Source organism: Mesitornis unicolor, unplaced genomic scaffold (genome assembly GCF_000695765.1).
Source record: "Mesitornis unicolor isolate BGI_N332 unplaced genomic scaffold, ASM69576v1 scaffold8728, whole genome shotgun sequence".
Taxonomy (NCBI): Eukaryota; Metazoa; Chordata; class Aves; order Mesitornithiformes; family Mesitornithidae; genus Mesitornis; species Mesitornis unicolor.
The window spans coordinates 77,596-101,997 of NW_010203863.1; the positions used below are offsets into that span (position 1 = coordinate 77,596).

Genomic DNA, 24,402 nt, shown 5'->3' on the forward strand with positions numbered 1-24,402 from the left:
ACATGCAAAACATCAAGGACAACTCTCAAACTTCCTTTCTTCAGCTGTTTCCTGGTTCTCTCTGCCTCCTTTCTGAAGTGTTTATAATCCACATGCTATATTACCTTACTAAATTCACAGACACCCACAAAAAGAAGTCCACACAAAATTGCACAGAATTTTTTTTCACAACTCCAGCTATATAAGCATCTACACACTACTACAAAACTACCTATTGTAGGAATGGGAAAGAAAAGGATGAGAAATCAGTTTTCCTTAGTGTTGAAAGCAGGACATGAGACAGCAAAGACATGAGCAGCTTGAACAAAAACCATTGCTAGAACGTACCCATGAAAGTGCTGTTACTGATAATAGATGAGGGTTCCAAACTCCTGTTTAAATCAAATGTGTCTGAGTTCAAACTTCTGCTTTTTAGTCCAGTTCCTTCATTTTGAGTGTAAATGGAGTTAATCAATTTGCTACTTGTAGCCTGCATCCCAATAATGCCAACACATTGGTCAAAGGGATCTTCCAGTGGAGGCGAGTATTGATAGCATTCCTTTTTCTTTAAATACCCAGACTCATAAGGGTCCAGGCATGCTGCTCTTTGGTCAGGGCTGCAACCTAAATAAAATGAAAAAAAACCACCACGTTTTTATATAGATTCATCATAGCACAAGATCAAATTAGGACTAAAACTCAACAGCAACACCACCAACTTACTTGTACTGTATGCTTCAAAAGCCTCAGAGCCGTATGTGTTTCCTTTTAAATACAAAGTCCCTGAAGTCCCCAGATAGTGGCATAGGAATGGATCTGCAACACCCTCCAAGTCTGTTTCACTACCATTATCTAGATGGCAAATGCCTTAAAAATAAAATTGACATGTCAGCATATGGTCTTTTCTTAAGCTTCAGCTTACAGTTTTTTGAGTAAGTTTTGTTCTTCTGAGAACCCCATCTGTTCAACTAAATTTCATAGTGTATTTAGAGCTTGTATTTAGTTTAATCTGACCTTTTGACAAGAATGGTAATTCTAGCAATTGTTCAATTAATTAACTTGACAGAGAACATGTCACACTTTGCTTTATTATACAGTCCCTGGATAACAGAACAAACCAAATCACCGGCATCAGAACCAGACACTTCCTTCCTCTAAAGCAGTGGAAGCCAGGCTCATTTTCTGTAAAACAGTCACCTGTTGGACCACAGAGTGCTAATGACAAAGTCCTGGGTGGAAGAGTCTGAGGGAATCACTGGCTGCTCATCAGCTATACTGACTTTCAGCTCACTGGTTCCTGAAAGCTGTGGACAGGGTCTGTGGTTCTTGCTCCACTAAGAGGCTGCTTCTGTCACCACCCTACAACTGCAGAACTCTCTCACTACTGCTTCACTTCTACCTGCCCCAACTCCTGACTGTACCTTGACCCCAATCTCCTTTCTGCAAGGTGCCTTTTCCTCCCTAACCCAGGTATGATCTGGATTCTCGAGAGTCAGATGGATAAATGTTAAGTACTGCAGCTTTTAACTTCCAGTCATCTTAAATCCTTTACTGACTCTCACCCTAACAACTTTTCTAACAGGAAAGTTTAATCAGTTACATTATACTAAAACTACACTGGTATTACCACCCATCCCTGCATTCCATTAAAAGCATCCTTTTCAAGCTGTAACAGAGGAAGACATGCTGTTGCAATTCCTTCTGGACAATTGTTTTGGAAATGTGATCATCAGTTTAAATTTACTCTTGAGACTAGAGAAAAACTTCATTATTTAAGCAAAGCCATTTGGATGAACAGAACCAAGCTTCTGTTACTATTTCATTGAAGCAATCCCAAGCAATAGATTTCACACCCTCTCTAACTTCAGTGAAGACGTGTCTTCAGTGTTATTAGTTAGAATGAAAATAGCCAAACTGCTGCTACTCAAGCAACACAGAAAAATCTGCGTAACGTTTTATAACTACCATTACTGTCCCTCTGCTGCAAGAAACAACCTCCCACAGAAGACGTGAGGAACTGATGATGACTGCCATTTTCAGATGAACCATATCCATCCTGCCTTTCAGCCAGTGTCCCCTGGGATGACAGGTAACTTGGAATGTCAGCAGGCAAATTTGTTTCATCTGTGGGGAAGAAAAATACACACAAATCAGCATTCTTCAGAGTTTGTAAAAGCATTTTTAAACTTGTCAGCAAAGCGCTGAAGGTAACAAGCAATTCACTCTTCTGACTCCAAGTCAAAGCACACAAATGTTCCTACAATAAAGTCATTGCAAAGCAACCACAAGCATTTTTTCTCCTTTCCAGGGCAAACCTTTGGTTTACACACCTGTATTTGTAATGCTGCAATCTTCATTTCTCCTTCTGGTGTGGTAGATGATGACCACCCACACCAAGGAAGTGCCCACCACACAGCAAACCACAGCTATGATCACAATGCCAACTGTGGCCCATCCATCATCATCAAGTGATGGGGCAATGTTTTGAGGAGAATCACAGGTGGGAGTAGGAATTACATTAAGACGGATGTTGCCTCGCTCCGTTCCAAGCGTATTAGACATTTCACAAGTGTATTTCCCAGCATCTTCCACATCTGTATCCACAATAATTAGTAACTGATTGCCCGCAGCAAAGAAATGTCTTTCCGTTACCACGAGAGGGCTGTCATCCTTAGTCCAGTTCAGTCGGGGTGGAGGGCTACCACCAGCAATACACTGCAAGACTGCAGTTTCACCCTTTGTTACAGTTCGATCCAGCAAAGGCCGCAAAAACGACGGTGTTTCTGAAAAGAAAGCATAGGCCTCATATTCTACATGACCTTCAAGAATGGGAACATGTCCTTTTTCTTCACAGCTCATGAGGAAAAGCTAAATTAAATGCATCAGTAAGGCCTAATGAAGCTTACTCTCAATTTCAGAAAAAAACACACTCAAGGAATTTGAACTTAAGAGCCTACTGTTTACTTGTCAATTGATCAGACCTAGACGCTCGATTACCTCAGAAGGTAAAAAGGCCAAATCATACATGCTTAAGATTGCAGAGAAGTAGATTAAAAATGGTGAACAAAATATCAGGAAATTAAAAGTTAAACCAAGTCTCCTGTCTCTAAACGAAAATAACATCACATCCCCCCACCCTGCATATAAGATATCATGTACATACTGAGAAACATAACTAAGTTTTATTATTTTGCATTGTAACAGTTACTGTGTGCTGGAGTCCATATTTCTAATAGAGAACTATATGTCAATAAAAATTATTTCCTAATATTTTTATTTCTACATAGCACTTTCATAACAGTGCTATTTTTAATCAGCTGAAAATTTAAAAAGTACTCAGCAGCAGTTTTGTTCTTCAAGGAGATTACGCCATTAAGGATTGCCAATGTCTTACCTAGTACTGTTAATGTTGCGTTAGCTGAAATGCTTCCAGCAGTGTTTTGAGCTGTGCAGCTATAAACGCCTGTGTCCTCGATCTTTACATCAACAATAAAGAATACATCATCTTCAGGCATGACATGCATGCGCCTCTTGCGTGCTGCGGGAAAATCTGTTCCACCGTCTTTCTGCCAAGCAATCTGCGGGACAGGATGCCCAACCGCAGCACATTCCAAGCGCGCCATGGCCCCAGCACGAATGGTTAAGTCCATGGGGATCTTTGTAAATGAAGGCAGCACTAAAGAAAATTTAATTATATCAAAATGAATAAATGAAACATCCTCTTCCCTTTTTTTGCACAGTATATTCTTAACACCCTCATTGGTCCTAAAATTCCAGAGAAGCATACAACCTAAATTTATCAGTAGGCAGCAAAGAAAAAGGAAGGGAGCTATGAAATATGTGAGACTGCCTCAATCAAAATTTCATTTCTGATAACAGCTTCCTACGTGACCTTTCCATAGTACCTTGAAACACAGTATACACTTACCTCCCGTGAAGAAAAGATTAATGTTTACCCATCTTGTTACGCAGATTTTGTCAGATTTACTACAAATTGGGTCTGTAATTTGTTTTTGCCTACACTATGGTTTAGTACAATGGGGCCAGATGTAAAAACTGAATGGTGACCTTGGAACTAGATATATTTTAAGAAATAATCTCATCTTATTAAGGGATCTTCTAAAATACGCAGATGATGAGAATGCAAAAAACTGTGTTTACATATCTTGATTAAAATCATTCTACTTTTAGCCCACAAGTAAAAAGTAACATACTTACTGTTCACTGTAAGTTTGGCTTTGACAGAGTAGGATGAACCAAAATGATTTGAAATAACACACTGGTATTTCCCTTCATTACTGAATTCAACATTGCGCAGCCGAAGGATGGTAGTGTACTCCATCACTTCACCGCCCTGTGCCCGCAGGTGTGCATAATTCTCCATTTCAGCATCTTGCAGTAATTCATTGTCTTTTTTCCATGCAAAAGTCATGGGGGAATCACTGCTGCTGGCTGCTGAACATACAAAACTCAAATTGGAGCCTTTGATTGCTGACTGGGTTTCTGGCTGGACAGTGATCTGTGGTTTAGGAAAATCATCTGCACAGAAAGGAGAAAAAGTAAGTTACATTTACACAGAGAAAAAGGAAAAATATATGTGAGGCCCGAAGACTCTTTTTAGAAAGAGTTTGTAAGTCTTGTTTTATAGGTTTGAGAGAAGAGTCAGATAAGTATTTATAAAATGGATACACAATGCTTCCATTTTAAATTTTGCTAGCCTTAGGGCATTTAAAGCTGCCATATTTATGAGTTTATTGTGCCAAGCCATCACTTATTGAAGAGAAAGCACATTTAAAAGCAGACTGTGTGTACAGTTTGTTCAACAGCAACACTAAAGAGGAGAGAACTACCCCCTGACATCCATAAGAACTGTTCTGAATGTTAGTCATGAAACCTACCCTTCAACTTTACAACACCTCAGGCTGCTCTGAGTTTTTCTTTATTGAAAGCATAGTTCTTTTGCCATCAGAAACTGCAAGTTAAAGTCGAGGGTTTTCCCCAAACCCACAAAAAATAATCATGTACAAAAGTCACTGTTCCAGTGATTTGTGGCTGTTTGGTCCACCTTACAAATGCAGCAGTGCTGAAAAATCCCTTAAGCAGGGCAGTACAAAAGAATTTCAAGAGATTAGCTTCTAGAGGTCCCTTTACTATTGGAAATTTACCTTAAAAGCACTCTTTTGTGAGTTTACAGAATTAGTTGCCTTCTGAACTGTTTATTCTGTTAATTGCATACCCAGTTTTCAAGATGCCCCCTACCTCCTGACAAAGACAGAGGCCCAAACTTCACAGGCACTGCAGCAAAAGCCCTGGGTCCCAACTACTCCTCACTGCAGACCCTGCCTACACTGCAGAGAGTCAGGGTTTTAGCTAGCTCTTCGCCTCCTTATATCTCATCTCTTTGGGAACAACATACCAGGGCCAAAGCAACATTTCCTTGAAGGACCTCCATGCTGCATGTTACAAGGAAAATGGGATGTGCAGATAGGCTGAACTTGAGCTGTATTGCAGAACATTTGCAAGTCTGGAGCTGCACTCCAGCAACAGAGCAACATGGATCCCCCCATCTGAAAGCCTAAGCATGGGCCTTCAGAATCAACCAGGTCATTTGGTTTTCATGCTGCATACCCATGCCTTAAGTCTAAAAGAAAAAGACAAACTATACTATTCACAAATTGAGTTGATACTTTCACTGACTTTGCACAGGGATAACTAAGTGAAACATTGCAGATATTTAGATTAGCCTTGTGAAAGGACAGGAGAACATACTTCATTCTGTTTCAGTTGAACTATCAATAGATAGTTCCTGTTTGGCAGGAAGAAGGGATGAAAATAAGCAGATATTACATAATACAGAAGAACAGTCCCAGATTAGACTGGCAACTGTGTTTTGTCAGAACAGAGTAATTTCAGAGTATATTTGAATACATGTATCACAGAAACACACATATATATACACACAAACACATATATATACACACAAACACATATATATACACACAAACACATATATATACACACAAACACATATATATACACACAAACACATATATATACACACAAACACATATATATACACACAAACACATATACACACAGATGCACACATTCTCTCTGAGAAATATATTTCTCATTCTATAAAAGTCACTTGACTACTTCATATAGAAGCTACTTGGCTACTGTGTAACAGAAAACAAGCTATTCATCACCTAGATGGTACTCTTTTAGCATCACTATGTTAACTGAAGTAATTAATATCGATCAAAAAAAATCTATTTTTCTCACACAGTTATCTTTAGTACAGAAATATCTCATGACTTGTTTCAGCTTGAAAGACAATCTCAGGAAGCTCAAATTCCACAAATTTTCTATTTTTTTAGCTCCACAGATATGGAACCCTTGCCTTGCCCTTGCTTTCTTTTAACTCCTACCTCCTAGCTTTTTTAAAAATGTACCTTGGCACAATTTGGAGGATTTATACACTCATATAAATTATACATAATAGATTATTTCTTCTAATTTCAAACACTCCTCTTGAAAACTCTATAAAAGCAAAAGTGGTCATTTAAGGCAAGGAGTGACGACCCACTTTAAAGATTTAATAAACTGTGAAACGCTCATTGACTGTATTAAGAGACTCTAGTTCCGCATGACAACTACTTTAAATATTAAATGTACAACTTAGTCTTCGTACATCTCTTTTTGCTAATATATCTTAAAGGTTTTGAAATTAACTCATTAAAAATGGCATTCAGTATCTAAAAGAGATAAATAAGAGATATATATATTTAAAACCCCCAATTTAATTTCTTGCCAGAATGAGTTTCTCATAAATACGGATGTGTACTTCATATACATCCCATTAACTACTGAGTAATCTGTAATTTCCTGCACTATGTCAACTTCTTTTCGGTGGTAGCTAGATTATGCACCATGTACTCATTATTTAACATTAATATAGTAAACATTTGATTGCTAACAGAAAGGCAGAAAATAACATTTTTGTAGACTGTTTTGTATTCTGTGCCTGCTTTCCTACTGAAAAAGGGTATGAGTGGCAACAGTAGACACTAAGCAGTCATATTTGCTATGAAAGGAAAGTTATTGAGAAGGCAAATATGGTTACAGTTTTGTCCCCAAATAATGTAAAGTTTGAATTTTCTTTACCAACAAAAAATTAATAGAACAAAAATACATGAAATCCAGTTAAGCTTTTAATTTCCTGACATTTTCAGAGTTCCCATGTAATGTATCAGAGTACTCAAACACATCTCTGAATGCTTATCTTCACTTTGCTTTAAGTAGAGAACACGACATACAGGGGATAATGAACGTTACTAAACAGACAAAGAAATTTCATTTTTAAGGCAGATGCTATCACCTCAAATTCTCAAGTCTTAAAGTAAAAATATTTTACTAGCATTTACTGTCTGGCATACTGAAATACAAAATATCAGTAGCATAACTGTGGTAATCGGATGTTTTAAACTACAGTTTACATACAGGCAATAACCTACACTGTCCAAATAACAACAAGCACAAATAAAAATGGTTGGAGCTGAGGTCAGTACAGCTATTTTACCTTCAAATTTTCTCAGCTCTGGAATAACTCAAGAATGATGAAATATGAAAATAATTTACAAATAATCAAAACCAAAAATTGCATCTTAGGTTTGCCAAAATATGTCTCACTTTAAAAAGATAGTTATTTAAACAATATCCATCTTTTAAATCTAGAGGCATATATATTTACCACCACAAACTATTGAGCTGTCCCTTGCATGCCATGCTATGTACTATGCCATACATGAAATAAATCAGAAAACTGTCACTCCCCATCTTATACAAAGCCACAAGCTTTGAGCATCTACATCACAGTTTGGGAACAGAGAAGGAAATGTTAACAAATATTAAGTCCTCTCCATTTATTAGAGAAATCAAAACATATCAAAGAAACCACAACAAAAATCAGTGCATTCAGCAAAATTTGTTCTATGGAATGAGAAATAGAGCCTATACTCACCACAGACAAACCCATCCAGGCTGACAGCAAAAATGCTTCTCCCTTTTAGCAGCTGGGGATGGGCACAACTGGCATTTACAAAGCTCTCAAAGTTATTCTCTGACATCCACTGTGGTAGCCATTTTAACTGGCAGTCACACAAGAGACTCGACGTGTTTAAGTGCCTATGAAAAAGCAATTACGTTCAAAGCCTGTTTGCTGTTTTTTTTTCTTTTCTTTTTGTACTACAGATCTATACAAGCACACGTCAGTAACAAAACTAAATTTTTAGGCTAAGTATCTATGTCACAAGAGAAAGACAGCAATATAATTTAGCTCAGATGTGGTGACACTTTCGTCACGACTCCTACATTCTACAAAGCCGACATCCTGAACTCCCAGCTTCTGCTACAAATACGAGCCCAGGAAGCCAGGCATGGCTGTAGCGTCTTCAGTACAAAACTACCATCAGCAGTAGGAGACACAGAATGGGCACGCAGAAAAATGTTCCAGAAAGGAGGTGCTCTGGAAGCCAACAATTTAATTCCCTCATTTCCATTCCAGTCAGAATTTATCTTGAGGAAGATGTTTTAAAAGGGGAGTGAGGAGACGAAAAATATTCAAGTGTTGAAACAAGAAATGCAGAACTGGTTAGCAGCTTACCTAACCTATGCGAATAGCTACGATCACAGAGGGGTAAAAAAGAACAAGAAAGCAAAAGGATATTCTGTGAAGCATCTAGGATCAGGAGTTGACGTAGAAAGAGTTCTCAGTTTTGGCTAAAAACTCAGATTCACCCTTAAAAATGTATTAAAAAACCACAGTAATAAAATTCCTCTCTTTACATCTTACCTGTTCTTGGAGGAAAACCAAAAATAATTCATGGATCCAGGAAGAGAAACAGCTTTAAAGATAAATGAAGACATACCAATTCTTGATTTTTTTCTTGAAGAAAAGCAAGAGCATCTCTGTACTCTTTTTTTCACACTAATACTGCATGGATAAAGCCTAGCAATGCCAGCTCACCAGTTCACACTGAGATGAAACAGGTCATCTTTCACTGAAGTTCTGGGGACATTCTTGTTACTCTCAGGAGGCAGAGAAACCACAGCATTTTTTGCTACCCTGATGCAGTGGTTACCTGTTGTATTACTTCCAGATTTACTCTCTAGGTGCCTCCGAATAAAATTACTAGATAGGAATTTATAATAAATCATCTTACTTCTGGGAAAGTATTTCCTACCACATGTCTACATCTTCCTCAGACAAAACAGATGTCTATCACGTGTTTCAAGAAAAGTACAGAAAAAAAACCCAATAAACCCTGAAAATTTATTTCACTGAAGTGCTCAGAGTCGGGTATCTTGTAACACCTTACACCTCCTGGAGCAGTCTTGTCCTGTCACTCCATCACATTTGATCACTCTTCAAACATCTGTATCAACCCCTAGTTGTCAGTACTGTGCTCTCACCACTTCTCTTGTGCCAAGTCTAGCAATTGCCCTGCATCTGGCTGAGTAAGTCCAGCAAACTTATCAGCCAGAACCAACTTAAGGAAGAGGAAAGGCAGAAAAACCCTGGCTACTATGGGTTGAAGCATGGCTTTAGCTTTCTAGAGCAGCTGCAGGATATAGGTAATATCAAACTGAACTCTGAATGAACCAAATGTTGTCTAGATAGAAGAAATAAATATTCTAAAGTGTGAACAATCATACACTGGAACAACCTCCCCAGGAACGTGGTGGAGTTCCCAACACTGGAGATTTTCAAGACCTGAATGGACAGGGTGCTAGATAATTTCATCTAGGCTCCATTTTCCACAAAAGGTTGAACCAGGTAACTTTCAAAGTCCCTTCCAACCCGATTCTAGGAAATATGCAAGGTTCTTTGTTACTTCTTCTGCAGCACTCAACATGGAGTAATACCATAAGATGAAGCAGAGAGCCAGATGCTAGTGTGATACTTGAGAAGAGTGTGGAGAACACAAATGAAAAGCCCCAGACATGCTTCAGGTAGTTTCTACTCATAATGAGAGCAGCATCTTTTTGCTATTCTTTAGTTTGTTGACAGATTATCCACAAGCTCAAGACAACCAATCTGATTAGAGAAGGCTGGTATCAATAGAGGAGACATAAGAGATATGCAAGAGGAAGAATTATCTGTGTTCAAAACACAGGAAACATTGACAGCTTTTTTCTGCATTTATCAACAGAAAAAGAGTGGACAAAACTCTCAAAAACTCACTAAAAGAATACACTCTTCCAAGTGACCGCTTCATGACTTCTTGGAAGATCTGCCCCTTTGCTAGTACAGGATAGAAGGACCCAATTACAAGCCCTGACAACCAGGTCTTTATGAAAGAATTACAGCACTGCATTTCACTGGTCCAGTAAGCTTTAGCTCAGTGATAACAATTCTGATCTTACAGCACATTACATCAAAGTCTCCCTTATCTAATAGCTATTAGCGATCAGCCAATTTAAAATAAGGACTCTAGACACCAAATGTAGCAGAAAATGAACACCTCCTATCCTACACTATCTCACTTAAACATAGTCATCACATAAAAAATAAAAATGACAAAACACTGACAATACCCTTTTGACGTTACTTTAGTGCGAGTTTATCACTGCATTAGGCAACATATTACAAGAATTTTATTTATATATTTATATGGATATAGATATATTTTATAGAGGTGATGTCTTTAGAGAGAAACTTACAATTCTTTTAGTTTCTTCATTTGTGAAAATGCATTTCCTTGAACTGACATAATTGCATTGTTACTTAGATCTCTAGGGAAAAAAAAGAAAAATAACATCAGAGGAGGAAAGAGTCATTTATTAAACTGAATGACTGAATGTATTTATGACTTAAGGAATAGCTTTCTACCTCAGTGATATACAAAGGATGCCCTAGCTTAAAAAATAGAGAAAGAGAATTAAGGAGTTTTATAACATGCTTAATACATAACACTTTCTGTATTAATTCCAAAATTCATATTCAGCATAACTCCAAAACAAAAGAACCTTCTCAAGATCACAGTAGCAACCAGGGTAACTGTATTTCTTTCAAAGTCCTATTTTTACTTCAATTAGTATCAACATTCACTTTTTCCACTGTTGGGTTAAATGTGAATTTCTTACTTACAGGTGTTCAAGTGCATCCAAACCAGAAAATGCTTTCTTTGTAATGGATGTAATCCTGTTTCCTTGGAGTATCCTGAAAAATATAAAGTACATAATAAAAAAAAAGATGCAACAAAATGGAAGCATTTTTGAGCTGAACAATTGGATTTTTGGCATTTAATTCTAAATTGTGACTAATATTCACCACTGAACCTTCCCCAATCAGCAAAATATCTCACCTCTAAAAGACACCCATTTATTACCCTGGAGTAAACATATAGGTTTCACAATTATTTTAGAAGATATTTAATGTGTACAGTTCAGTCATACTGATTATTCTAAATCTATAGACATAAGCGTCTTTTTATTTTAAAAATGTGCATTTGAAAATTTCAATGCATTTCTTCAAAGACTATCTCTGTCAGTATGCTTTTGTCATATAATGCAGTTATTACCTCCTATTATGAGGAACTCTTATTCTTTAAGAAATCTTTCCAAAAATAGTAGTAATATTTAAAATATTTCAGATTAGTTTGACTCGAAAAATCTGGAATTTATTTTTATAGAAAATAAACATGTAATGGAGAACAAAATGGCACAGGAGGAAAAACAAGCCATCTCAGCTACAGAAAACATAACATAACATCATAAAGTGTTAGGCTTGTCCCTTGAAACAGAAAAAACCTAAGCTTTTTTTTTTTTTAAGGAATTGTGAGATACAAATACTGTAGTAATACTTACAGGTTCCTAAGTTTATCTAGGCCAGAGAAGGCACCATTCATATCTTCAATAGTCCATGATATTTCATTGTTTTTCAGATCCCTGTTTAAGGGGGAAGGGAAATCAAACCACAAAAGCTATTAAAAAGAACAAGTTACATACTTCTTCAAGAAGATGTATTATTTAAAACAGCTTTGTGGTACCTTATTTTTTGTTTATTTGGGTTTTTTGACTGTTTGTTTGGTTTTTTAAGAGCTCTTCCTGATAAGCTATTTCATTTCAGTTCTTACTGAGACACTCTGAAGACTATTAGTACTTTTTCCACTGATAATTAAAAAGATTACAAACCCAACAATTTTTAGAATCATTAGAAAACAAACCCACATTCCCCTATATTCAGATATAGGACTATCATAAGAGAAAGAGTATCATAGGAAGAGAAGGGATCAATTGTTGCCCCTTTGAAACAAAATACACTCATGCCTTTGCAAGTTCAAAATACGAAAACAGAAAGAACACACTGAGATTTATTAGTAAGTGAATCACTTACTTCCTACAACATCCACAACACTAGCTTAATTATCTGAGATTGGTGAAAAGAATAGTGTGTCATCAAGTAAGAGGGTAGGGCTAGAGGACAACAAAAAAAATCTAGGAGGAAAAGTCTAACACAACTCCTAGACACCTCACAAGCCTGACTGCCTCTCTTTATGACCTCTATCCCTTTGTATACTTAAAAAACATAGCATACACCCCTCTGGACTTCATTTTTGCTAGATGCCCAAAGTTTGAGTTTGTGAGCAAACCCCTGAAAGTAAAATGTTAGCACCTTTTTTCAAAGCCTAGAAGGAAAGGCAATAATTTTGTTCATCTGGCTAACACATTGGTCAATGGTACGCAATCAGAAGGTTTTAATGAAGCAGGATATATTTAGATTAGTTTACTTCTTTCTTCCCCTTTCATTAAGAAATGCTATTTCAAAAATGCTCAAATGCTTAAAGCAATCGCTCAGTCACAACAAGCATCAGCACCCATAGTAATACAGAGTTTTGTCTTCTTATTTCCACCATGAGGGAAAATCTTGATTCAGTTAAGACACAACTATGATCCAGATCCCTAAAGTTTGAGCAGAGACGTGCCTTTCCCTTAATAATGCTACTGCAAGTTCATATAGTAATTAACACCATCTATCGTGTACAAACGATAACTTTTTTTTTAAGTGATAAATGATTTTTTAATGAAAGAGAAAGTCCTCTTTCTCCCAGCTATTCTGAAAAAAAATCCTACCATCATAAAAAAATAAGTTTGTCTGGGAAAGTTAACAAAAGGTTCTTGTATATTTCATAAGAAAAAAGGAAAAAAACCAAACTTATAAACATGGAGGGTTTTTCTTAAGGTTTCTGACCTTAAAAATGAGTTTGTCAACTTACAACGTCTGTAGACTGGAAAGTCCTCGGAAGGCACAATCGGCAATGTAATTTACTTTGTTGTTTCCAATGTACAGTCCAACCAGCACGCTTAAACCAACGAAGCTTGAATCATCTAACCTTGCTAAGTGATTGAACGTCAAATCTCTGCATATTCAAGGAAAAAAATTACTTTAATGTTTGTTCTGCAGTGCTTATTACTCAGCTCAACCCAAGTGAATTTTCAGGGAGGGAGAAAGTTTTCCCTTACATCTATCACAGTACCTGCTACACCATTTTTGATCATATAGCTTGTGCATTGCTCCCGATAATTCACAAATTACTGAAGAATTAATTTTTTTTCATTTGAAAATGACTGTATTACAGCTGTAGTACAACTGCCACAGTGAAATGAAGCAGTTACTGTTGACTTCAATTTCTTTCAACAAAATATAACTGTCTCACACACAAAAAACTTGTTGTCACCTTGGAAACTTTGTTATGAAAAATTCACAGATCAGTGGTAAGAAGCTCATGCTTTGGCACATACCCAGCTTTCAAAACTGGAATAGAATAAAAGCTACTCACAGCTCACTGAGTTTTTGGCAAAATTCCCAGGCATCAGGACTGATCCTGCTGATGGCATTTTGGCTGAGATGGAGTTGCTGCAGCATCAGCAAGCCATAAAGCCAGCCTTTGGTTACCTCTGTTAAGTTGTTATGGTCCAGCTGCCTACAAACACACACAAACACATATAAACAGATAAAAGACATAAGGTTCAGAAACTCAGCTGCATGCATGCTTTACCATGGGTCCACATCTGACATCATGATACCGGCTAGATAGCTGCAGCCTCTATTTACATTTTATGTATTTATATTACATTGTATGCATGGATTCAGAATATGCTGTCCTACACATTCACCAATGACTGCTTGCTGCTTTTCAAACCACACTACTCAAAAATATATTTAAATTTTACCAAGCAATTCTATTCATTTTGCACAATTCTACTTAACATGTTATCAGCAGAATCTATCAGCAGAAAGTTGATACTTACAAGACTTCCATGTTGGTTAATCCCCAGAAAGCACCATCCATGAGCCTAGTAACCCCATTTCTCTGCAGTTTTAATGATTTCAAAGCTGGAAGTCCTTGGAAAGTAAGCCCATCTATTCTTTTAATTTTGTTGCGATTCAGTTCCCTGCATCAATAAAATTTACAGTTACAGCAGAATAAGTTTACCTGCATGCCAATCTTTTTTCCCCCTCTCTGGAAACAGATTTTTTTTATTTTAAATGCTTTTCTTGCACACAAAAAAACAGTTACAAGATGTAATAAAAATCAAATATTTTCTTGTAATACATTATGTTTAACCATACTAATATTGTTCTGCCTTTCCCATACTGAGGACAAGTGTGTCGTAGTCCCTTGATTTTCAGATTTAAAGATGACCTAGAATGTCATGGTTAGTCCTGTTCACAAATTTAAAAGCAAAAGCAAGTTCCTGGTTTTTATCCAGCAGCAAAACCATCAAGGTTAGCTCACAATTGCAACGAATAATTAATCAGAAAGAAGTAGTTAAAATTTTCAGTTGTTATAACTAGGCAAAATTAAATATCCTGGATATCCCTCTCTTTCTTAATCTCGAGTCAAGCAATCATTACACATCCCTCCCTCATTCTCCACAACTAGTTACAAATAGGTCCTTCCCTCTTTCTCAAATGGTCTTGGCACTCACTTGGCCACCACACACACCCTTTGTGTGTCAGAAGCCGAGACCTGTGTCTATCCTAGAAGGGATTTATAAGGCATAAGTAGTTGGAGGGCAAGCTGCAGTGACAGTAGTACTCAATATTTTCTATGTTCCTGCTCCCCACAACGGTTTCTTGGCTTTGGACCTCTTTCATTCCGAACCCCGCCAACCCCAAGCAGCTTTCCAACTTTGTACGTGAAAAGGGAAGTCCAGCACACAGGCACAAACAATATTAACTGCTTTCATAACAGTGAATTTCAAACTAAGTATCATTTGCTAAATTAAGTTATATTTATTAGTAACAACTGATATAAAGAGACAGGATTAGACAATACTAAGAAAAGGACCTACTACAATGAGTGATCATGTCCCTTTCAAGAAGATCTTAGATCTATGAACCTGCATCCTACCAAACCAAGAATCCTCTCCTTCCATTATTTACTTCCCCATGAGAAGTAAAGACATAAATAATTCTCTCCCTGTAGCTATACCACAATTATTTTTCACAGTCTCAGTCTCGTATGAATTCAGTTTTCCTCTCTGGTAGCCTGATATGAATCCTACCTACCTGATAACAGAGAACCTTACTCCTCCTCCTGTGTTTAAAAGTGCATAAACACTGAAGAACAACTCAGTATGAACCACCTTCAGTTTTTCTCCACTCTTCCTCCGAACACTTCTTTCAGGTGGTAACACAAATTTTTGACCTTCATTGCAGATTAGCTACCTAACATAACTAGGTCAGCCTAGGTCACGATTAAATCACGAACAAGTAGAACTTTTTAAGGCAAGAATATCAGTAACTTCCAAAATTTCAGTTGAACCTGAAGATCAGAAAGTCTAAGATCGTTAGCAAATCCTAAGCTTTGCAACACTGTTCTCATACTCTTCTACTGAGGCTGCAGTTGAACTCTTCCTGCACTTGTATACAGAAGAGACATAGTCACAGTTTCCAGATGTATCAAGCTTCCTAACACTTCACCATTCTGACAACCTTTCACTTTCAAGGTTAACCTAAGAGAGTTCGTAATTTTTAACCCTTGACTACATAACATGGAAAATAATAAGCCCATCCTCTCGTTAACTTCCTGCACTCAACTTTGTTTGTTTGTTTTAAAAAAGTTATTTCCCCATCCTCTTCCACATGAAATAATTTGATTATCTATTAGGTAAAACATCTACAGACAGCATTATATCAGTGAAGCTGATAGAGGTCTATTTAGTCAAGCATATTGCTTATTGTCTAGCATTTTCCTTTTTTTTTTTTTCTTTTAATAAGCAAACACAATTTTAAACACAAAGACTATTCACATCTCACCAATATATAAGACTACTTTTGTTCAGTACAAAGCTGCAGTTAGTAAGAGTTGTAGTAATATGTTTTCTGTGTCTGTCTCACTCTGCCTTTGGTTAAATTAAAGGCTAAAGTTCAAGCACTGCCAGTGCTTTGGAAAACCTGAAAACAATTAGTTAATTGTAGGTTGCACTTACAGGTGCTGCAGATGGGAGAGTTTAAACATCTTTTGAGGGATTGCTGAAATTTTGTTCCTGTTCAGTTTCAATACTTGAAGTGTAGTGGACAAATTGTCAAAGGTACCAGGCTCCATAGAGGTTATTCGGTTACTGTTAATGTACCTGTTGAAACAATGTCTGGAAGGTTAAATTTACAGTTATTTAATAAATTCTTAATACCAAGTAGTGAAACACAAAGCTGTTGCACTGCCTTCTCCTTGATAAATGGAGTTTCATTTATCATATTAATTAGAGCTCTTGACAGCTCAGTTTATGGTCAAATAGTATTTCACCACCAACATTTTGCTCTAGTGTGCAGGACTGTATTATTGGCAGAAGATAGCAACCCCGTTACTTTATTCTCACTCAGTATAGTTCTGGCATTGCAGTACTACTCAATAAGGATTAAGGTAGATTCATATTAGTCCACCAACCTCCACGTAACTCAAGACTAGCCCAACCATGGGAAACACGAGACACATTTGTTTGTTTGATCTCAAGATAATGCTCTTCACTTTTTATAAACTAAAATATCTCATTGCAACAACTCATGTATTCGAGTTAGCAGCTTATATTAAACTCAACAGGTGAAAGTAGGAATATTTCATGTGTGTCTAACTGAGATTTAGTACCTGAACAAACAGCTGCCAATTTAAGTTTTCCAACAAGTTTTTTTTAAAATAACCTGAAAGAAAAAAAAATGTAATACTGTTTTACTTACAGATACTTGAGCTGTAATGATGGAAATGATGATATTTTTAGCTCTGATATGTTGTTGTTGCTCAAGTCCAAAGTTTCTAGACTCTGAAATGGCTTCAGATGTTCAGACAAGATGATGGAAATCTTGTTACTAGTCCTGAAATTCAAGGACAGTAGTCAAGAGACTGAAATTTCCAGAGCAACCACTTGTTAACTACACATGACTCTGACAAAAGTTAGCTCTCAATTCCTCAACCTGAAAATAATTCCTAGTTAAAGAGAACCAATAAAGTCTGTTCTCTAGACATAACATTCATTTTTAGCCATTCCAAATCCCCAATTGGAACGCTCTAAATAAATGCGTTATCAACATTTCTTAAATCATATTCCCAGCAAATAAGATGAAAAAAACCTGCATTATAATACAACTACTGCAATTCATGGCTTTTAAAACAAGATGTAAAATTCTATGATCATCTATTTCTGAATGGTAGAAATGTTTAGTACTTGCACTGAACAGTATGTCACCATATTGTAATTATATCAGAGTAGAGTTGTTTTCTATTTTAACCAAATTAACATCATAGAAGCTAGACATTGTGTTTTGTTCCTGAAAAACTCCTACAGCATGAAAATTAGACTGAATTTCCACAAAAACAGAGCTAGATTAGAGATGGATGACAGTGCACCTCCTCAGAAAGACACTCCAAAATTTTGCAATTAGTATTTCATCTATAGTTTTTTCTAGTGAGTTTGTAAGAATAAAACTTGTGCTTATTATAGCTCATTACACTGCTTCTGGATTTCATGTCTGGTCAAACTTCAGCTCAGCATCACATCCAGTTCCACAACAAAAATCTGCAACTGTTTAAGGATGTGGGTGTCCCGCTCTACTATAGGGAACACCCCTTCTTTCACCTCCAAGGAAATGTACTTTTTCCAGCGATCATATTTCATGTTCATACCCAGCAATCTACCAGTTTTTCCATCCTAGCTGCATAAAGTACGGAATCATGCACACACATCAGCAACATTAATAGGGTTATTTGTTTGGGGCTAATGGTACACAGGGGAAAACAGATCACTACCAATTAAACGAACGTAACCCAAAATGTCCTTGTCACCTTAAGAAGTTCAAGTTAGTTCTGACTGTGGTACGTTCTGTACCCAGTATGATGAATTATCAAAATTCAGGAGCTCTCCCCAGCTCCTGGAGACTGCAGGCAAAGGCAATTTCAGTAAAACTATCAACAAGAATGTTGATTCTGGAAAGCATTTGCCTTTATTGGAAATACTCGCTTTGGATCAAATAGTAAGGCACACATCTGGGACAACATGGACAAGCCTCACACATTCAAGGAGTGTAGAAGGATTACTGCTCAGGACAAAAACGTCCTGACTCAAAAACTGAACCAGAAGATGGATTAATGGGCCTTCTGACCACATGTGGGAACGGGTAAGTGATCTTGCAGCCCCTCCAACGCTGCACTTCTATCATGTTTCATTCCTCAGGCTGTCTGGTAGAGGTACACTGCATTTTTTTTAAACTCTTAGCTTGAAGTATTTATAATAAATGGAAACAAATTACTTTAATAAAAAACAACAACAAACACCACTGCTATGTGTCCGTTCCACTGGCCAAATAAGACTCTGAGTTAGATAACAGGTCATAGAGCCTTGCCTTTATGCATTAGTTTGTTTATAAGGTAATTACTAACAAGGTATTAAAACTGCCAATTACTTGAGTGACGAATAAAATTTTCCTTGCAGTAAAAGTGTGCTCCAGCAGAAGCCAGCAATTTCCTGAACTGCACGCCTCCTAAATTGCAGTGTGAAAGTGCTCAGTTATGGAGACGGCTTGCACAGTGCTGTCTTTGTGTCAGCACTGCTCCTTAAAACAGAAATTCCTCACAACTGGCAGGATAATAGCCCCTGTATTACAAAGTTTAGTTGGACCTAATGGAACTGAGTAAAACTCTTCTACAGCCTTCAGATTAGCACTTAAACTAACTGGCAAATTACCTGACACAGACCAGGTTACAACAAAAACAAACAAACAAAAAACTCAGACTGTTTGTTCCAGGGAATGTTTTCCCTTTTGAAGATGGTAAGGTCATATTGTGGGGAGAAAGCAACTTCTTTTGTTCACTGAAACAGAGCTATACATCAAAGTCCTGGTCCATCTCACAATGAAAATCACACCAGGCCTTCAGTGCACCTTCCTGCTTATTTGTATTTGTAGATGCTACTCAAATGCAAAATACCTGAATGGTTCACTCCTTATTACCCCACGCTCCTAGTTCAGTTTTCTCTTCAAAAAAATTTAAGGGCCACATTTAACACCTGGAAGGAAATTATCCAGTGCCAAACATACCCAAATAGTTCTACTTTGAGACCCAACTTTAGTTAAAATGAGAAAGTTCAATTCTAATTTGATTTCTTTTCACAATCATCATTTCAGTAAATCAAATAAAAATAATGCATTGCCTTCCTCATAACTGCCAAATCAGCATCAGAATTATTCAAGAAGTACGTGTTTGAAAATGCAAGCCTATCTAATCGTCAAGGCAGAACCAAACTGTATCCTCTGTGTCAGCACAAGGACATACAAGTTTCTTCACTGTGGAAAAAAACACCCAAACAAAAAACCCAAACTAAACCAATACCACACTAAAACACAACCAAACCAAACCCCAACTTTCCAGCAAAGTGCTGTTATTATATTACTATGCTCAGTTTTGTCTGAGCTTCTTTTGTGGAGCTGCACACCCTGCATTAGTTTTACTTCACAGACCCTCAAGGGGAGCTCAGAGCAACAGAGACCCCCTGCAACAGGAGAACACCAAGTTCTCACCTAGGCAGACCTGCAGCAATCTGATCACAAGTTCTCCATGTGCACGGAACAGCAACACGCTGCAGTTTCCTTGCAACTTCTCCTGTTACAGCTAAAGCAGCAGGAGCACTGAGGAACACAGACAAAACCACCAAAAATACCTGCATAAATTTGAGTGTGCCTTTTGCAATTTGAGTGCCTACACCCTGACTCGCAGCAAAAAAAAACTCAAAACCAACAACCCAAGAGTGCATGCAGGCTGATTTAATTATTTTTACATAAGCCTGTGTGAATACCAGCTTAAGACAGAATATCAGTTTTTTATTACGGCTATGAGAAACCTTAGCTTTCCATCTCAGCATTCATGACTAACCACACTGCTAGGCCAAAACATCTATAACAGCGCTATCAATCATGATCTCAAGATTCATTCTATATAAACAACAGCTACAACATATCTGACATATTGACTTGCACTTTCCTTGTCTCTGGGGAAATATAAAGCTGGACGGCAACTTCCGTATCCATTTTGTTAAGGATCTAGTTAACACCATTTAGACATAATAGTTCTTATGTGCTGAAAAAAACCCAGTTTTTAAAGATCTGAAATAGTATGGCTAAGTATTTCTTGATAAAGACTGTAAATATGATTACATATTTACATATGTTTTAAATATGTTTACATATTTACACATGTTCTTAGGTTTTCTACCTAAGAGAAATATCTATGCAAGCTTCATTACTCTGATCCTGTAACATGGAAACCCCAACTTGGAAGCAGATTAAGACTTAAAGTGCTATCTTCTGTTTTTCTATTCAAAAATCTCAGCACAAAAAAATACTCTTGCTCTTTCTTCTTCAGCATAACTCTTTATCCCAGGGAGATCTTGATTTGCTGTGTTTTGAGAATCTCTTACTCTTATCTTATTGTGGTTTAACATGATCCTGACAAGGAGCCTGTGTAGGAGTCTGGAGGTGGAGCAACCTGGTAAAAAACAAGTTGTCTAGGAAGACAGTTTTGGAGAGCTGCATTTGTGCAGCCTGTTCTCCAAAGCTGTCAGATGTACAAAAACTGTTTTAACATCACATCTGTGTGATTCTGGACTAAACCAGTATCTCCTGTCCCTCAACTAAGCCCTGAGAGGCAGGGTATATTGAATTTGCCTCACAAACAGGTAAATGAAATCACAGTAAAGTATCTTGCTGGAGACTAAGAATACAAAAAGAGAAAAAAGCACTCTGCTAGGGCTAGATACATCTTTCTGAGCAGTGCTTAAGCCAAGACTCTGGGGTTCATAGTTGTTTAGTTTGACCATCTCATGTTTACATGGCTTCCAGATTAGAGCTGGCTTGGAGGCAGCCATGTCAGAGCACAGGCAAAGCAGACGTGACTGCCCATATCCCAGTACCTACTGGGTGGTCTCTGTTACATGCCACTACAGCTCACAGACTCCTTTTTTACATTTCCTCATATCTCTGTGGTTGCTTCACCTGTTCTTCCCTCTCCTCACCCACTGACATCATACAACTCCTGGCATAGCATCTATTGCTTTTTGCACTCACCCTCCTGCCCTCCCAAACTCCTTTGGATTTTTGGAGCTCTTCTAAGAAACAATGATGTCAAGACACTAGCTGGGGAAAAATTGAAGCAAAAAGAAAAATAAAATATTTTATAGTAAAGATGAAAGATCAAGACTGTGATAAGCTTCCTCAGAAACTGCTGGAAGACTCATGTTTTGTCACTTTTAGGATAAGGCTGGATGACTTTAAGGAGCAAATACCAGGAGAAGAAGTCTCAGTAACTCCTACAAGAGAAAAAGAATTCTTTTTTCTTCAATTTCTATTTAATTGACTACTAAAATTAGCCAGACTGTAATGAACAATTACATAATTTAAAATACTGTAATTATGGTTTCAAGCTGAGCACTACCCTTACAAATAATCCCGATATGAATGGGACTATGTGCTTTTCTCACTGTTAGGACACCCAACTGCACTGAATTAAGAACCTCCATTTCTTTTAATTTTTGCAAATGTTAAATACAGAAATATTTCACGTGAAACTGTTTCTCTCCAAGATGAAGATGCCAGAAATGGAGCCAGAATTCTGGCTCACTTCCAGTCCTAATGGTAAGTCTGCAAGTATGATGCCTCCTTCACACACAGGCTTCTTGCGTTCCTTGTGGCAAGCAGTTTTTCTTTCATTTGAAGGTCTCCTTCATTCCATGATCCATGCCTGTCATTGCTCTTTTAAGCCAGATGACAGCAAGCCTGCTGTCTCTGTAGGCTACTGATACCCTATACAAAACTTGAGACCAAAGGTTCCTAAACCAATTACAAAATGGGAAAAGAAGAGAAAGATGCAGAGTGAAACAATTCTGGGTTCAGATATGTTTTACACCAACAAAAAGACAGAGGCAAATCCACACTTCCAAACACATGATACTTCCATAGAAATTCTCTCCTGATTCCAGTCATAGTACCAATATGTAATTAATTAAAGGTTCCTTCCAAACTCTCTTCTTGACACCCTGAAGTCTGTTTCCCACTACACTTTCTGGCATTTCCAAAATAATCACAAGTTACTCAGCATGTGATAGCCAAGCAAATGTGTAAGTTCATTATTTTAATGAAGGTAAACAAAAGCAATGCAGGCATAGCTATTTGAGCATGAGCTGACAACAACAATTATAACCCATTGCAAACTTGGTGCGCTCTGTGACTGTTAGTTAATGCTAAAGTCTTGGACTATTATAAGTACGACTTAGATTAAACCCAGCACAATGCCCTCCAATATTTTAAATAATATTTCCAATCTGATGTAAGAAGTTGTTAAGTAAAACCACCTCTCCTTTACTGTTACAGAGCCAACCTGCCCTTTTGGAGGACACAGACCAAAGTCTAGGCACTTCAGACTGCACACTCTTTTAGATCTACTCCTGATCTCAACTGTTTGTACAAGTTGAAGGATGTTCTCCTGTCCACTTCTATTGCACTGAAGGCACTGAGTCATTACATTTCACTGCCCTATTGCAATAACCACCTATCACTTATCTAAGATATAAGCCAAATACTTAACCCTGACCTCTTAACTTCATTCTCTGTACTGTATGCTCTATAACTTGGCACTTCCTCTATGGTAAAATTTCCTACCATTCGTGCATTTTGTCACATAGGAACAGTGTTCTCTATTTTTCTGAACCATTATTTTTCTTTTTAATTCATCTTTTTCTTTAACACTGCTGATCAGAAAATCATGCCAGTTTTTTCCACTGCAAATAGCTCATAACATTTGCATTCTTTTCCATTCTCACTGCAAAAGCATTCATCAAGGCTCTCACTACTTCATATTTTTGCTACAGCAAACTCTGGGTTTCTATATACTTCTTCCCTTTCCCATCATTCAGCCTAAATTGCTGCCATAAAAATCTAGTTTTCATGTCTGCAAGCCTAAGACAGGTTCCTTTTCAAATTCTTTCATTTACTTCCTCTTAGTCTTCACACCAAATGTCAAAGACTGCAAGAACCAATTCCAGTAAATGTCTTCGCTCTAGCTTTTTGCTCGCAACTTCGGCCCAAGTCACACATGGTTTACCACCACTTTCATTTTTGGGACTTTCTCCAAGTAGCCTTATGCCTGAAGCCCAGTCTGGCATTCCTCTATCCTTTCTTTCAGTCCTTCTTCAAAACAAACTCTTACAGGCAGCATCAAAATCTTAATCCTTCCGATAATAAAGTGGTAGCTGAAGAGATGACAAGGATGTAAAATATTTGACCAACATTTTCTTAATATCGGGAGCCAGACTTCAGTTTAGTATGCCAGTTTTATAAACACACGATACCACTTTCTCTGGCAAGCATAGAAGGGAAAGGCATCCACTCCTACTGAATGTAATCTTTCATTTTCAGGAGTTGCATCTAAACTTTATTCTTGTGACTGCAGCTTTCTAAATGCTGAGACAGCGCTCTCCCTGATTTTACACACAGCTTCCAGTTCCATTCCACTGTGAGATGGCAAAGAGGCAGATTTCTCATAGCTACCCCTATTCCAAATAATCTTGCAAACAAGGATTATGAAAAAAACTTCTATCTGTGCAGAAAGCCTTTCGTAGGAGTATTCCTCATTATGATACTGCCACACAGTGCAAACTATCGCCCTTATTTCCACATTGCCAGCTGGGACAAATGTATAATCTATTTTGCATGTTTACTTCAATTGGTTGAATTTTACTTCTCAATATGGCTATCTGAAGCACAATCTCTGATGCCCATTATAACAGAACATATTTAAATATAATTTACCATATTTTAAACAGAAATGGACACAAAATACTAAAATAAAATCCCTTCTAAATAGTACAAGGGAT

At 37.3% G+C, this 24,402-nt stretch overlaps 1 protein-coding gene across 1 annotated transcript in view; it reads right to left on the reverse strand.

Annotated features, from left to right (window-relative positions):
* LRIG3 (leucine-rich repeats and immunoglobulin-like domains 3) overlaps nt 1-24,402 on the reverse strand; it is a gene marked incomplete at its 5' end in the record, with an annotated part of 33,334 nt that overhangs the window by 3,454 nt on the left and 5,478 nt on the right. The window contains 15 exons of the mRNA XM_010190869.1: nt 328-603; nt 703-846; nt 1,945-2,103; nt 2,310-2,762; nt 3,374-3,655; nt 4,198-4,518; nt 8,003-8,166; nt 10,705-10,776; nt 11,132-11,203; nt 11,851-11,931; nt 13,260-13,403; nt 13,824-13,967; nt 14,296-14,439; nt 16,483-16,626; nt 17,225-17,359. Of these exons, the coding sequence (XP_010189171.1) occupies nt 328-603; nt 703-846; nt 1,945-2,103; nt 2,310-2,762; nt 3,374-3,655; nt 4,198-4,518; nt 8,003-8,166; nt 10,705-10,776; nt 11,132-11,203; nt 11,851-11,931; nt 13,260-13,403; nt 13,824-13,967; nt 14,296-14,439; nt 16,483-16,626; nt 17,225-17,359 (2,735 nt within the window). The remainder of the gene's footprint in view (nt 1-327; nt 604-702; nt 847-1,944; nt 2,104-2,309; nt 2,763-3,373; nt 3,656-4,197; nt 4,519-8,002; nt 8,167-10,704; nt 10,777-11,131; nt 11,204-11,850; nt 11,932-13,259; nt 13,404-13,823; nt 13,968-14,295; nt 14,440-16,482; nt 16,627-17,224; nt 17,360-24,402) is intronic.